The sequence below is a fragment of the Diospyros lotus genome, chromosome 15 (genome assembly GCF_014633365.1).
Source record: "Diospyros lotus cultivar Yz01 chromosome 15, ASM1463336v1, whole genome shotgun sequence".
Lineage (NCBI taxonomy): Eukaryota > Viridiplantae > Streptophyta > Magnoliopsida > Ericales > Ebenaceae > Diospyros > Diospyros lotus.
Window position 1 is genome coordinate 22487046 of NC_068352.1, and position 16034 is coordinate 22503079.

At 40.2% G+C, this 16034-nt stretch overlaps 2 protein-coding genes across 2 annotated transcripts in view; both read right to left on the reverse strand.

Annotated features, from left to right (window-relative positions):
- LOC127792073 (transmembrane E3 ubiquitin-protein ligase FLY1-like) overlaps positions 1 to 10479 on the reverse strand; it is a 53632-nt gene extending 43153 nt beyond the window's left edge. The window contains exons 1-3 of the mRNA XM_052322403.1: positions 10005 to 10479; positions 7191 to 7263; positions 309 to 436 (exon numbers count right to left, since the gene is read on the reverse strand). Coding sequence (XP_052178363.1) covers positions 309 to 436; positions 7191 to 7263; positions 10005 to 10184 — 381 coding nt within the window. The 5' untranslated portion in view covers positions 10185 to 10479. The remainder of the gene's footprint in view (positions 1 to 308; positions 437 to 7190; positions 7264 to 10004) is intronic.
- Positions 10480 to 12395: 1916 nt separating this feature from the next.
- On the reverse strand, positions 12396 to 14739 carry LOC127791637 (uncharacterized). Its single transcript, XM_052321618.1, has 3 exons — positions 14716 to 14739; positions 13711 to 13921; positions 12396 to 13039 (listed from the first exon to the last, which is right to left on the reverse strand). The coding sequence occupies exons 1-3, from the start codon at positions 14737 to 14739 to the stop codon at positions 12396 to 12398; spliced, it is 879 nt and encodes a 292-aa protein (XP_052177578.1).
- Positions 14740 to 16034: the final 1295 nt, after the last annotated feature.

The window sequence follows — 16034 nt, forward strand, 5'->3', positions numbered from 1 at the left end:
TTGGTGCCCCATGCTTGGTTCTATTAGCTGCCCCAGTCCATGAGGGAGACAGTTACATGTGTAAGGAGAGTGTTATGAGCTTGATATAAATTTTAGGACTCATTTTCTAACAGCTTCAACTGTTCAAACTATAGCTTTCTGTACATTGTTGGAAGAAATGATGATCTAACAACAGAAGAAATGATGATTTGTGGAAAAGTAATATTTTCCTTAATTCAAAAATAATATTCATACAATGAAAGGATAACAAAAGTAACAAACGATGGATACAAAATAACCATAGTAACCAAATGAAATGACCTCCTAACCTGAACATAATGTACCCCATTTATTTTTGTTGGCGTACTAACTAACTCAAAGACAGAATTGCCATTTGATTTCCTAAAATTTCGAAACCGAGAAGAGTTATTTGCAGGATCTACGAACCTCCAAGACCCTGCATCAACAAGCCCAAAACAAGTATAAAATCAGTTCCAGAAAAGAACTAAGCATAACACGGATATCATAAAATTGGCACATTCAGTGTGCATGTTCAGCCACCAAAGCAACCTGATTAACAACAGATTCTACACATACTTAATATGAGAGTCAAAAATTATTTTTACTACATTAGACAGCCAAATAAGCAAAGATTAAAGCCACAAGTGAATGGGGCAAATTGAAAAGATGAATTGAATGAATTAGGTTATCTATATGCATAGGATCCCCTTCAATTTTGAAATGTGTCAAACACCAAACTCTTACTGAAGTCATGAAGACCCCTCACGTTGCAAGGAAGATATGAACCTTCCTGACTAATAGGGCAGCAAATGACTCCTGATTTCCAACTTATATTACTATGGCCCACCCCTTTCCCCTAGTTGAACCTTCCTGACTAAAGAGGTTTATATCCACCTCTTAAAGCTGTCACGCACTTCTTGACTTATTTTATAACCCATTCGAAGGCTATGCAAGCCTTATCCAGGAGGAGCTAACTAGGATCCCCTAAGTCAGTGTCTGTAGGGCTAAGGTAGAAAGCAGACAGAACAAACTTGCCAAAAGATAATGATGGATGTCAACACAATGAAGCACTACAAGAAAACAAACATTGAACCCGCGGGGGGAGGGGGGGGGGGGGCCTTTCCTTCAGACCCTTATGTCTAAGACAAAGCTAAGGAACTTCAAAAACTATGCCATTGATCAAAGTATATGTTGAATGGAGACGGCCAATCTGTATTGCAAAAATGTTCACCTCAGCAGGAAAATTCCACAGGGCACTAAAGGAAAAGAAAAGATGACACTGTGAAATTTATGGAGCAGTCTTCTGCAATTCTAAGCTTGTTCAAGGAAAAAGCATTTATGATGAATCATTACTGGACTAGGTTAAACTTTATGCATTGTCAGATCTAACGGATCTGACAAGAGTTTTCTCAAGAATTCCGCAAGGAATTCTGGAGTTATGATAGAAGTTTGACCGTAGGGAGAGAGAGTGAAGTATAGAACGAGAGAAAGAGAGGGAAAATTTAAGAGGGAAAATCGAGATTCAATTCATTCATGAGCTCTTCGGTGGGATCAGTTTCTATTTGTACTGATTCCCACAACAAGTTGAAGTCTCCCGCCAAACGCAACTTGCCTCTGCACCACTGGCCAGCATGTGTGGCATGAGAGTTAGTTATTATGTTACAATTATTATATAGGCGGTACATGACAATACCCACCCCTTGAGGAATTTCTTGTCCTCAAGAAATACAGAGTAAACTGGCTACCCTAGGAAATTGCTGAAGTAAGTCCGGAAGGTACTCCCACTTGTTGTCCGCCATGGGCAGATGATGCCACTTGACCAGTACTTGAATTAAGGGCGCCCCTTGCAGGTAGATGACCCGCCTGTCGAGGATAGCTTCTGGTTCAGCTATAGGTTCTTGGTTCTTGGTCCCCACTGGTAGCTCAAGGCTCGCTGGTTGACCCCCCATGTATTTCTTGAGTAAAGACACGTGAAATACTAGGTGGATATGGGAGCTGTCTGGTAGTTACAGTTGATAGGCTACCTTGCCCACCTTCACTAAAATGGGAAAAGGGCCGTAGTACCTTGGGCTAAACTTGGTTATAGGTTTGTCGGTGATGGCCTTTATCTGAGGGCATCGGAGCTTCAAATACACCTTGTCATTTACTAAAAATTCCCTTTCGCTTCTACCTTTGTCTACTTGCTATTTCATTCTATTTTGTACCATAACCAGATCGCGTCTTAGTTGTTGCAATAACTCTTGTCTCTGCTGAAGGTGGTCATCCACTGCTACAACATTAGTTAGCTCAAGTGGGGTCGAAAGTAGGGGAGGTTTGTACCCAAAGAGAGCTTCAAATGGTGACATTTTGATGGAACTGTGGCGACTAGAATTGTACCACCACTGGGCTAGAGCTAACCACTTATACCATCTCTTAGGCTATTGAAAACACAAACATCGTAGGTAATTTTCCAGGCACTAATTGACCCTCTCGGTCTGCCCATCCGTTTGAGGATGATAGGCGGATAACATGTTCAATTGGATTCCCATTGATTTCATCAACGTTTGCCAACAAAGGGTGGTAAAGACCTTGTCCCGATCAGATATTATGGTGCGAGGAACACCATGTAGCTTGATAACCTGTTCAAGGAACACTCATGCAACTTCCTGAGTGGTGTAAGGGTGCGATATACCAATAAAGTGTGCGAATTTTGTAAGTCGATCAACCACCACCAATATACAATCCCTACTCTCTGATCTGGGAAGACCTTCAATAAAATCCATAGAAACACTCTCCCAAGCTTGCTCCGGAATGCTTAAAGGTTGCAGTAACCCTGGTGTGGCCACAGTTTCATACTTGCACCGTTTGCAAGTGTCACAAGTCATTACAAACTGAGTTACTATGTCTTTCAATTTAGGCCAAAAGAATAGTTGTTTTACCTTGTGGTAAGTATTCTGAATTCCTGAATGTCCTCCCAAAGCAAACCCATGTAAGGCCTGAAGGATCTTGTCTTTCACTTGGTGACAGTCTCCCACTACTATCCTTCCCTTATACCGGAGCACTCCATTTTGTAGCTTGTATCCTATTCTACTGTTAGGATCCAAGATCAATTGCTCGAGGATCCTTTTGATGTGGTCGTCTGCATCATAGCTATTGGACACCTCCTGGTACCATCCTGGTACTATCGTTGTGATGGCTGCTACCTCTCCTTGCTCCTGACATCTTGAAAGAGCATCTGCCACCACATTATCTTTGCCCTTCTTATATTGTATAATGTAATCAAGTCCCATCATTTTTGCCATACCCTTCTTTTGTAGCTGTGTGTGGAGTTTCTGTTGCAGCAGGTACTTCAAACTCTGGTGGTCAGTCTTGATCACAAATTGACTACCCTCTAGATAATGCCTCCACTTCTCCACTGCCATTAAGATTGCCACAAATTCCTTCTCGTAAATACTCAAGCCCACGTGTCTTTGAGCTAGTGCTTGGCTGAGAAATGCTATGGGTCGGCCTTCCTGTATCAGTACCGCACCTATACCATTATCACATGCATCGGTCTCAACTACAAAGGTCTTGTTGAAATCCAGTAATCCCAATACTGGTGCCATGGCTTGTTTTAACTGTTTAAAAGTTGCCTCCGCTTCAGGCCCCCATCTAAACCCTTCCTTTTTAAGCAGCTGCATTAGGGGTCGACTTATCATTCCATATCCCTTCACAAACCGCCTGTAGTACCCGGTCAGGCCTAGGAAGCCTCTTAGTGCTTTGAGAGTGGTCGGTCTGGGCCATGCCTGCATAGCTGCCACCTTTTGCGGATCAGTGCTAACCCCTTTTCCTGATATGATATAGCCCAGGTATTTAACTTGTCCTTGTGCAAATGAACACTTTGACTTCTTAAGATACAATTGGTTGAATCGAAGGATCTCAAAAGTAACCTTGAGGTGTGTAAGGTGTTGGTCAAAAGAATGGCTATACACGAGTATGTCGTCAAAGAATACGAGAATGAAATTTCTTAGGTGCGGTTCGAATATCTGGTTCATTAAGGATTGGAAAGTGGCTGGAGCATTAGTGAGACCAAAAGGCATTACCAAGAATTCGTAATGGCCTTGGTGGGTTCGAAAAGCTGTCTTATGAATGTCTTGAGGGTTCATTCTAATCTGGTGGTAGCCTACCCTCAAATCTAATTTAGAAAAAATGGTGGCACTCTTTAATTCATCTAGGAGGTCTTCAATGAGGGGAATGGGAAATTTATCTTTAACAATTAGAGCATTCAATTGTCGGTAATCTACACAAAAATGCCACGTTCCATCTTTTTTTTTAACTAATAGAACCGGGGATGCAAACGGGCTATGGCTGGGTTGAATGAGAGAATGGTGCAGCATTTCTTTAACCATTTTCTCTATTTATGTTTTCTGTGGTGGAGGATAACGATAGGCTCGGATGTTGCAGGGTTCTGTTCGAGGTTTCAGGATGATGGAGTGGTCGTGGGTTCGAGGTGGAGGTAAGGTCTTAGGCTCTTTAAAAAGATCCTCATATTCAACCAAAAGTAAATCAAGTAAGTCAAGTTGGTGTACCTCCCATGCCTGTTGGGTTGGACTGCTGACCACCAGCCTGAGTTCTCCTGCGTTTACTGGTTCCTCCTCTTCCTCTTCAAGTGCTTGAATGGAAAAGAGTTGGGCCACACTGCTCATTTTTTGCTTCAGTATCCTTTGCAGCCGTTTTCCTGTAATCATTTTACACATTCCCACTTCTTTGCTCCCCACTATAGTCATTCTTCTTCCCTCCTTCTCGAATGTCACCTCCATCCTATTAAAATCAAAGCATATGGGGCTCACATGCTTCATCCAATCTACTCCTAGGACCACATCACAGCCCCCCAATTTGAGCAATCTAAGATCAGTTTTGAAATTTTCTCCTTGCATGGCCCAACAAAATTCAGCACATGCAGATTTACTCACCACCTTACTTCCATTTGCTATCGCCGCTATGAGAGGTTGTGTACTAATGAGGGGCCATTTCAATTTTTGCAGTTTCCTCATCCAAGAAACTGTGGGTGCTCTCACTATCTATGAGAATCATCAACTTGTATTCCCCCACTCTTCCTTCCACCTTAATGATTTTGTTGTTAGCCAATCCCCGCAATGCGTGCAGTGAAATTTCTCCATTATCTTCCTCTCATTCATCCTGTGTTTCCGTTACATTCTCTTCTTCAAGACTGTCCTCTTCGCCTTCTAGCAACAGCAGCTGTTTCTTGCACTGATGCCCCGGAAAATACCTATCTCCACATTTGAAGCAAAGGTTAGCCTGTCTTCTCTGTTCTATTAATCTATCCCCTGGTACTTTAGGACCCATCGATGGCAAGCCCTTCATCTCCTGCATACCCCTGAAATTATCTCTTCCTTGATTCCTTCCCACGGGAGTCAACACATTGTGAGTTCCTCCCCTATTCAGCAACCTCTGTTTTTTTATAAGTGCTTCCACTGTCAACTCATGCAACCTAGCACTATCTGTGGCATGTTTAAGGGTCTTTGGTTGCAAGACTTTCACCATAGGTCTCAATTCCTCACTCAATCCACTTATAAAGCTCGAGACAAAATATCCTTCTGTGAGATACGGATTGTGGTTGAGCATCAATGCTTTTTAACTCTTCAAACCTCCTTTGATACTCCGCCACCGATCCTCCTTGCCGAATTTTATTGAATTCTTCTACTACATCAGTTATTCCCCTTTCTCCGAACCTCTCACATAATTCCACCGTGAACTCTGCCCAATGGCACTCCTCTTTCACCTTGGCCCATCCTTGATACCAATCATCCCCTGCATCGTTGAGATAGGCTACAGCTAAAGTCACCCGCTGCGGCTCCGGCACACCATACCATTCAAAGACTCTTTCACACCTCCTCACCCACCATCTAGGGGTGTTTCCATCAAACATGGGAATATCCAATTTAGGCATGGGTATTCCCAGATGACCTTGGACCCCAACTACTCCTTGTCTTCGTCCGACTGCAGTTTCTCCTATTTCCAGTTGATCCTCCTCCATCTCGGATGTTCCCGGCCTCCTTCGATTCGTCCCATGGTTGGGAAGAATCGATTCTTCTCTGTCTCGAGGAGGGAAATCAGGCGAGAGACTTACCTGGTGCTGTCGTGTAAACATCACCATAAACCCCTGTAATTGCTCCCTGATCTGCGCTCCCACTTCTTCACATATTTGATTGACTGCTCCATCTAGTTTGCGATCAATGGATATGATTGCTTCATGGTTGCGATTGGATCCAAGCTCCAGCTGATCCACCCTCGTCGTTAGATCTGACATTGTGGAGCCAAACTGCTGCAGCTGCATCTCCATGTTCTTCATCCTGGTACCCTCTGCCATCTTTCCAAATTCACTTTAATCAGAACTGGCCCGGATGGGCTCTGATACCAAATTGTCAGATTTAACAGATCTAGCAAGAGTTTTCTCAAGAATTCCGCAAAGAATTTTGGAGTTATGATAGAAGTTTAACCGTAGGGAGAGAGAGAGAGAGAAGTATAGAACGAGAGAAAGAGAGGGAAAATTTAAGAGGGAAATTCGAGATTCAATTCATTCATGAGCTCTTTGGTGGGATCAGTTTCTATTTGTACCGATTCCCACTGCAAGTTGAAGTCTCCCGCCAAGCGCAACTTGCCTCCGCGCCACTGGCCAGCATGTGTGGCATGAGAGTTAGTTATTCTGTTACAATTATTATATAGGCGGTACATGACATGCAATAAGGTGGCAAATACCAATGTGTTTGTGGTCAAGTCCTTCTATAACCTAAAATCTTCACCATCAATCATATGCATAAATACATATAGCATTTGAATTTTTAGGAGTCAGAATATTAAAATTTTACATTAACCTTCAAGTTGGATCTCAATGCAGCAAACAACTAAAAGAATTGTTTTCTTTTTTAGTTGAAAACATCATAACGTTTGTCTACAGCTATCTTAAGCCAGTAAAACAAAACAAAAAAAATCTGGTTGATAGATGTTTAAATAGAAATCAAGTCAGACAAACTTAAATGAAGGAGTAAGGCATAAATAAGAAGATAATAAGAAATTTCCCTGACTAATCAAAATGAAAAATGGAAGTTACTTGAACACCCTCGAAACAGGAGAACATATAATGCAATTAAGAAGAAACAAAAAGATGCATTAAGTAGATGATGAAATTCACAACTACGTAATTTACAGACCTCTGTATGTCCCTGTTATGTTCCAAGCAGAAAATTGGCCCAATTCATTCTCATCTTTTCTAATAGAAAGCCACTGCAAGAAGTAATAACGAGAACAAAGAAAAGAACCAGATCAGATGAAATAGAACTTAGTTGTATTATGATACCACATGTTAACCTTAGCCAGTAATGTTGGATGCAATGTTTAAAAAAGTTGCAATACTCATATAAAATATGCCTATGTAAATATGTGTGTGTGTGTGTGTGTGTGTTCAAAAGTAATGTTGGAAAAGTGTTAAGAAATTCCAAATAAGCGATAAGCCCTTGAAAGAAAGCTGTGATTTATTTTCCTCCTTGAGTGAACAACGTATTTTTATAAAAGGGCTCCCTTAGTGCACAAGGCTCTGCGCTCTACAAGCATTAGGGGAGGGTCGAATCCATACACAGCCTTCCCTTTTTTTTTTTGCAAGGAGGCTGTTTCTTCCGGTCGCAAAGGAACAATCTTACCATTGCTACCCAAGCTTGCCCTCAAGCAAAGTATATTTATGTCCCAAAAAAATGATTTTTTAATGAATGGAATCAAAACTTACAGGTTCAAACAGACAGAAGATGAAAAATAAAGAACCATAAGCAATTGACCAAAAACGGTTGCTATCTGCTAAACTACTTCAATCAAACAGTATTAATTTGGTAGTTTGAAATAGATCAGAAAGGGAAAAAAGAGTATACAATAAGTGTTTTTACAGCCCGACATGGATTCCATTAGAATAAAACAATAAAATATGGAGTACAAATGGCTATTTGATTCTTGATGTAACAGACTGGATACATACAGGAGAGGATGTCAATATTGATGTGACAATGGAACGGTAATATGATTTCCTTCACAGTCAAACCAAACATTTGGGGAAAAGTTCAAAACAGTATGTGACAAATTTGGATTTGGATTTTGATGTGTTACTTGTTACACTTCCAGAGGGGAAGCTCAGACCTAAAAGACTGCTTTTGTGCTTTTGTGCACAATAATTACTGGAAATGGTTCTGAACATTGCAATCAAGCACAAACTTTGTGGAAGAAGATAAGGTAATCGATTCTCATGGTCATGGTGATGCAGGAGCATATGCTTTATTTATTACTTTTTTATTTTAATTTTTATTTATTTAGTTATGTTTAGTATTTAAGTTATTAGGCTTTGGAAACTTTTTCAGTATATTAGTGTTAACAAGTAGCCATGTGACTAGCATGTGACTTTTAAAATAGACAGATGGTTAGCATAAAAAGGATTCCTTAGTGATCAAGGACTAGAATTTAGTTATTGCTGTAACCCTAGTATAAATAGCCTTTTAAGACACTTTGCATGCAGCAGTTTTATCTAAATCAACTTTTGAAGTTTTCTTAAACCCTAATTTTCATATTTTCATTGCAAATTTATCTTACATTGTTTTAGCCCAATTTTTGAGCTTGTTTTTTACTAGAATAGCTAAGAGCTACCGTGTTAATCAAATTGAGTAAGCCTAAAATGGCAGACATCTGGAGGCTCATCCTGACACTCACCCAATGGATCATCAAGTGGAGGCAGACTGAACCTCCAAAGGTCCCATATTCTCTCTATTTTCTACATTGTATTGGTCGTTGTTTTATGAGAAGCACGGACATAATAAAGAAAGCACGATGATCAAGTTGAAAATACACCAACCACCATCACTGTTTTGGCACTCCCCAAAATATTGGATACACATTCAACTGTGTCCTACTAATTCTGCTTATTTTTAAGGAGTTTATATGCTTTGGGCCAAGGTCCTGTCAACACTAAAACACACAAAAAGGAATAGTGAAATGGTTCAAGATCAGGGAAAATGATGGAGTTGGGTTCTGTAATCAAAAAACAAATAAAGATGTTAGTTTTATGCAATTAGAAGTGTTTTATTTTATCTAAATGTATTTTAATTTTATTAGGAATTTTTGTTGATTGTGAATAGAAGTTTGAGTGGTACTAGGTTACCATAATGGGGAGTAGGTTGAAAAGATGTACAGTAGTTTTAGGAGTTTTATCGAGCCTATAAATTGGCTTAGAATTTAATAGGAAATCTGATCTTTTGGAATATTGATTTTGAATACAAGATGAAATATTTCATCTATTCACATCTCTCTCCTTCCTCCTCTCTTTCTCCCTCTCTTGGGCGCCCTTCTCCCTCTATACTTCTTCTTCTTCTCCCCCCAATTTCTTCTCTTCCTCTTCAACTGTCTGCGACATTTCTACTGTCCCACATCACTTGCCCACATGAAAATTTGAAACCAAACAATTTGAATTAGAAACAGCACGATGAACGTAATTCAAAGTATCATGCCAATGTTTCTAGTACATCTTACATTGTTCATTAACCAGAGCAATAGTATTGTATGGCACCATCGCCATCATATCTTTAGGACACCTATCCCACCCCCTTCCCCCAACTTTTTCATGAACATACCAATGCATAACGACACGACCTTACAAGTGGTTTCAGATTCTACCACCACTCAAAGTTTTCAGATGATCCCCTCACTGCTGCTTTATTTTGCTTCCAAACTTGTAACAAACAATTCAAGTACTTTTTTGTTCTTTTGCATCACACTTAGCTTGGTGGGAAAATGGAAAATTCAAGCGGAGATGGACAGAGCTCGTATGCCTTAAAGATTCAACCTTAATCAGACAACTCATAGTAGTGCTGTCTTTCACAAACAAACACATTGAAGGCATTTGTACCGTATCAGAATTTGTAACATGGGATCCTAAGTTAGTTACTCAATTTAAGCCATAAATAAGCTCGAAAAAGAGAAGAATTCCATCTAACCTCGTCACCCCAAGAACGGGGCGTGTCCTTCAGAGGCCTTAATCCAAACACAGGCCAAAAGTACGCGGAACAGATCAAGAAACCCAGAAAAATCCGACCCATGAAATTCAACCTCGTCCACTCCAAACCCATAAATCCCAAACTTCTGACCATCGAAACTTCAGAATCAGAACACTCCATCTAACAGTTCAGCCGTGATTCCGCTCCAACGACCGATCCCCAAGCGACCCAGACGAGGACAGCCATGGAAGGTAAAGCGACTTTTAGAGAGAGAGTTGGCTGAAACGATTGCTTCAAGCGGAGTCAACAATACGAACCAACAAACCCAACAACGACGACGTCGACGACACCGATTGATGGGGGCGAAAGTGAGAGACCAACAACAGCCGATTATAACAAAGGATTCCTCAACAGATAGTGCCGTCGCCAGTCAATCCCACAATATGTGTACAATATAATAAATACTGCGCAGACGACGGGATGAAGTGGGGGACTGTGGAGGGTTTGGTATTGTGTGAATTTTCACGGGGTCTAAGCTATCGTCGTGGCTATGCTGGTGGGAAACTACTACTTTGTGTGTGGAATGATAGAAGGATACGTGCCTGCAGGAAGGTGAACTGCACGCCCCACACGTCTCCCTTCGAAAACATGGTGAAATTCGGACATTTCTTTTTAAGTTTATCAATTGAGATTGAGAGAGATCCATCCATCTCTTTTGTTTTGTTTTAAGTGGTTAAACTCACTTTGTTTATCTTTGGTTGCATTTTCTTTAATTAAAATGTACCATGTACATCAAATATATCCAGAAATCAAATCAATTGTCAAAATAATTAACGATCAATGGCATAAACCTCAAAATGAACTAAAACCTATAGATATAAGGAAAACAAAGCCTTGTATACACAAATTTTAATCATGCGAATAATACAATCAGAACGGCCCGACAAGCTTTCAAAAATAAGCTAGTTGTGGGCATACCAAGTCTAGTAGATGGTGTATCCCAGCGCAATCCGCTTGGCCTTGCTTTGCCAAGAATATCCTTGAGCTTCTTTCTTCATCCACTTGAGGGAACTAGTCATGGTGGACATTGACCAAGCGAGCCCCATCCATGCTTTAATATGGCTCTAGATCAGCGAATTTGTAGAACATTGGAAAAAAATATGATGCAATGATTCATCTGCTAAACTGCATAGCTGGCAACTACTATCTATATCCCTGAATAAGAGCTTGTTTTTTGTGAGAATCCTCTCCTTAACACAACCATAAAATGAAAGAATGCTTTGAAATAATGTTAGAGTTCCACACAATAGAAGCCCAAATTTGTTTTCTACCCTTGGGCCTAAAGAAGTTAAAGCATCTAAAAGATTGATACTCTTAGCTTTAGCCCATTTGGAAAGCAGATTAACAGCAACCGAGGGAGAACTTTGTGCTGAGTAAAGGGCATCTCAAATGGCAAGGATCTTTTTGATGAGGGGCGAGTCATCTCTCTTAACCCTCAGCTCCCAGATCAAAAAGGCAACAAGGTAACGGTGATGAACCCATTAGACCCATAAGAAGTCCTTCTTACGGTGAATATTCTAGAAAACCTTGACTAAGAGAGCCGAATTCCAACTCTGGAGGTCCTTAAGGCCAAGCCCCCATTCATTTTTGGGAAGGCATACCTCATGCCAAGGAACAAGAGCCGACTTGGGTTTCCATAAAAAGAGCCTGCATAACCTGTAAACTTTTTCAATGACAGCAGCAGGCATGGGCAGGACGGAAAGCCATAAGCATTCAACGCCTTTGAGAACTGCTCTAATAAGCTCAAATTTGTCTGCATAAGAGAAAGATGATGCAATCCATGCCTTAATGCAGTCTGAAATTTTGTGTCTGTGAAGGGCCTATAGTGAATGACCTTGAGCTTTTCCGCAACAAAGGGAATACCCAAGTATCGAAAATGAATTATGCCTCTGGAAAAATTCGTGACAACAAGAATATCATGCAAATCTCTATCATTAATACCCGCAGGATAGATGCTGAATTTGAGGCCATTAGCACTCAGCCCAGAGCAAGCTCCAAATTTGAGAAGACAATCCATGAGAATCTTGGCTAAAATAACATTGCCCCTAGTAAAAGGCAACAAGTCATTTGCAAAGGCAATGTGAGAGATGCCAAGGCTAATACATTTCGGATGAAAATTAAAATCAAGATCCACAGTGGCCACTCTAAGAGATCTAGATAGATATTCAATGCAGATGAACAAATAAAAATGGAGAAAAAAGGTCTTCCTATATGAGGCCTTATCGACCTTCGAAAAACCTATACATACCACCATTAATCATGATGGAATAGGAAGCTGAACATACATATTCGATAATCCATTTGGAAAAGATTGAGGGAAATCCAAGCCCATCAAGAATCAAAGGCTTTGCAAATATCAAAGGTTTTGCAAAGATCAACTTTAATAAGGCATCTCGGAGATATTCGCTTGTGATTGTAATTACAAAGAAGCTCTTGGGCCAAGTGCACATTTGCCATTAAACTCATGCCTTTGACAAGTGCAAATTGGGCATGGTCAATGATGGATGGCAAAACAGCAGTAAGTCTTGAAGCCAAAACCTTGGATATGGATTTGTAGGCAACATTGCAGTAAGCTATACGTCTGAACTCACCAACCGTGTTGGCATGCTTGGACTTCAGCACAAAAAAAATGACTGAGTGATTAAGTTGTTTAAGGAGGAAGCCCGAAGAGAAAAATTCATGAATGGCCTCAGTGAACTGCTCATCCATAATAAGCCAGGCCTTCTTAAAGAAACATGCAGAGTAGCCATCAAGCCCCGAAGCCTTCTCATCGCCAATACTAAATAGAGTAGATTTAATTTCCTCGCAGGAAATATTACTCGAGAGAAAAGCTGTCTGATCCGTTGAAATGCAGGGCCTAGATCTTAGGACATTAAGGTCAATGAGATCACAAGACTTGGAAAAGCCCAACAAGTCCTCAAAATATCGAATAAACTCCCCAACAACCCGATTCGTATAAGTTGTCACTAACCCATCTGCTCAGGAGATAGCAATAATAAAGTTCCGCTCTAAGTTAAGCTTAACAATGGCGTGAAAAATTTTGGTGCACCTGTCGCTAAGCTTCGGGTATCTGCACTTCACCTATTGATAATAGAACGATCTTTCAGCTTCTTTTAAGAACAATGTTTGCTTATGTATCAAAGAAATCCGAGATTGAAGGCTTTGGTCATGCGACATATTTTAGAGAGATAAATGGGCCTCCTCAATCTCATTTGTAGCTCTAGCAACTCTAGATGAGATATGGCTGAAATGCTTTGAATTCAAACATCTCAAGGGACCCTTAAGCTGTCGCAACTTCTTACACAAACTAAATTGCTTGGTTCCTAGAACATGCTGCTGGAAGACGGATCTTATGATATTAAGAAAATCACCATGATTAGCCCACATGTTAAAAAATCGAAAATGCTTGCTTGGGGGGCTGCTTTGTTGGAGAAATGAAACAACACTTGGAGAATGGTCCGACAAAGCACCTTACTGGTAAAAAATTGGCTTGGCCAATAAGGCTTCTCATCAACCAGGATTGGTTAATCATTACTTTGTCAAATTTGGAACAAACAAAGTTATTCGTCCATGTAAAAAAAATCCAATTGAAGCCATATCCATGAGGCCAGAAAAGATACAACAATCAAAAAGGTATGAAAGATACAGCAATCAAAAAGGTCTTTGGTTTCATACGGGGTGATATTTGCGCCATTAATCTTCTCCTTAGCTCTAAGCACACAGTTCAAATCCCCTATGAAAATCCACAAACTAGAGCAAAGGCTGTTGAAATCCATCAGATTTTGCCAAAAAGGACGTTTGCCCAACACAGAGTTAAAAGCATAAACAAAACTAGGGTGAAAAGTGAAGGCAGAAACCTTACAATGAATAAGACAATGAATAACTTGATGAGTTATTCCCAGGGGCTCCAAGCTAATTTTTAACGAGTCCCATAACACCATAATGCAACTAGCATAATGAGTCTAGAAGTTATTAACTTTCTCTCATCCAGGGAATTTTCGGTTCATAACATGCTACAACTTAATCAGATTAAGCTTGTTCTCTAAAATTGGCATAACATTAATTTGGTGTTGATCTATGAGGCATTTAACCCCATTTTGTTTCAGGGGCATATTGAGGCCCCTAATGTTCCAACAAGAGATAATCATGATGGAGAATGAAGGGCTGATCCCTTTTTCCTTGAATCCTGTAGGAATTTGGAATTCTCTGCCAAATGGTTGTCATCATCCTCATAAATCTTGGACATCATGATACCTTGTTAGCTTTGGAAGGAATGCTTCTAAGCTTTGTGGCTTTCGGGTCTGTCAATTTCTTTTGCAAAGGATTTCACCTTGCTTTTTTGCTTTGGCTGGCCAGGTTTTTTCTTCTTCCTCGACACCAACTAAAATTGTCCTTCATCCTCTAACGTCGGAGTGTCCCCTTGGCCTTTATCTGAAGCATGCTCCAAAACATTCTCACTATCCGCAACATGAATATACTCTTACTCATTTGAGAAAGAATCCACTTGGCTTGAGCTAATAATTCATGGATCTGTCAAGACCTTGTCATCTTTCAGGATAGGGGGCCTCAGGATTCTCTATTGGGGCACTCTGAGTAAGTGGCTCCTGATGATTGGCTTTGCATCCACTAAGGGTATGGCTGAAAGACTTACAGAACGAGCAGCATTTGGGCTCATAGTCATAAACAACCTGTTGGTGTCGAATCTTGCCACATGGCTGTTGGAAATGTATGCCCTAAAGACACGTTTTGTTTAATTTATGGTAATGATGTTTCTTTTATTCAGTTTATGGCACATATATTATTTGCATTTAATTGTTGGAAAGGTGTCCATGCTATTAAGTAAGTGATTCATGTGATGGGTCGTTCTTCACAGTTAGGCATGAATCATGGGTACTTAATAAGCAAGAAAATATAACTCTTGATCTTTTGATAGAACTGGGCATTCTATCATGATAAGATCATTGTGCAATAGATCCTAATGGAGGATGGCTTGCCTTAGCCAGTAAACAGTCCGTTTACTCTAATTGTACAAGCGCATTTGGAATGCGTAGAGTGGACCTGTGATAGAAGCTAATGACAAAGTACTAATTATCATGGAGCTAGTCTATCACTGCTACTACGTGGACGAGTACTCTAATACTTGAGTATTAGTTGGTGGTCTAGTGAACCTAGAGCTATATTCTTAGATTCATTGTAGGTGAGGTCTGTCAAAGATCAATATCCTTTTGAGTTGGGAGTATGGTTTCTAATTAGCTAAGACAGACTAATACAAGATAGTTTCTGTGATTCACCCCCTTGTGATTGTCCAAGAATAATCGAATAATCCAGGGCCCTGGGAACGTGACTTAAGAGTGTGTGCTTCTGGGTAGCTCCCAGTGATGAGCAAGTACATTCGAGTAGTCACGGATTATTGGACTAGTGATCTAAGGATGGTAGAAGTCATTTAGAAAGGTGTTAGTACATTATTCCTTTCTAAATGATGGGTGTTACGCAGAGGGGTATTTTCGTCATTACACTAGTAGGTCAAGGACATGGCATATGCAAAATTATTCGTGGGGTCAGTGTTACCATATGGTGATAGTTGGAACACTTAGAATGACAAAATATAGCTACTAGGTAGCAGGGATATTTTGGTCATTTTAGTAGCCGTGAATAATTTGTCTTTTGGTCCCCGGGGTAGCTCGATGTAACTCATGTATTTTTTAATACATTTGGCTTGTTGGATGAATCACATTAAGAGAGAATTATTTTATTCAGAATGGTCCATTGGGCTAGAATAAAATAATAGTTCATTAGGGTTTTTAATTAATTAATTGGGCTAACCCAATTAGAAAATTAATTAAAAGATCTTGGCCCATTAGGGTTTGGCCCACTAGGGTTTTAACCCTAGGGTTCTCCCTATATATATCTCTCTTTAGTTGTTTTTTCTATCCAAGTCATTTTTCATTCTTCTTCACCGAAGAGAGGCCA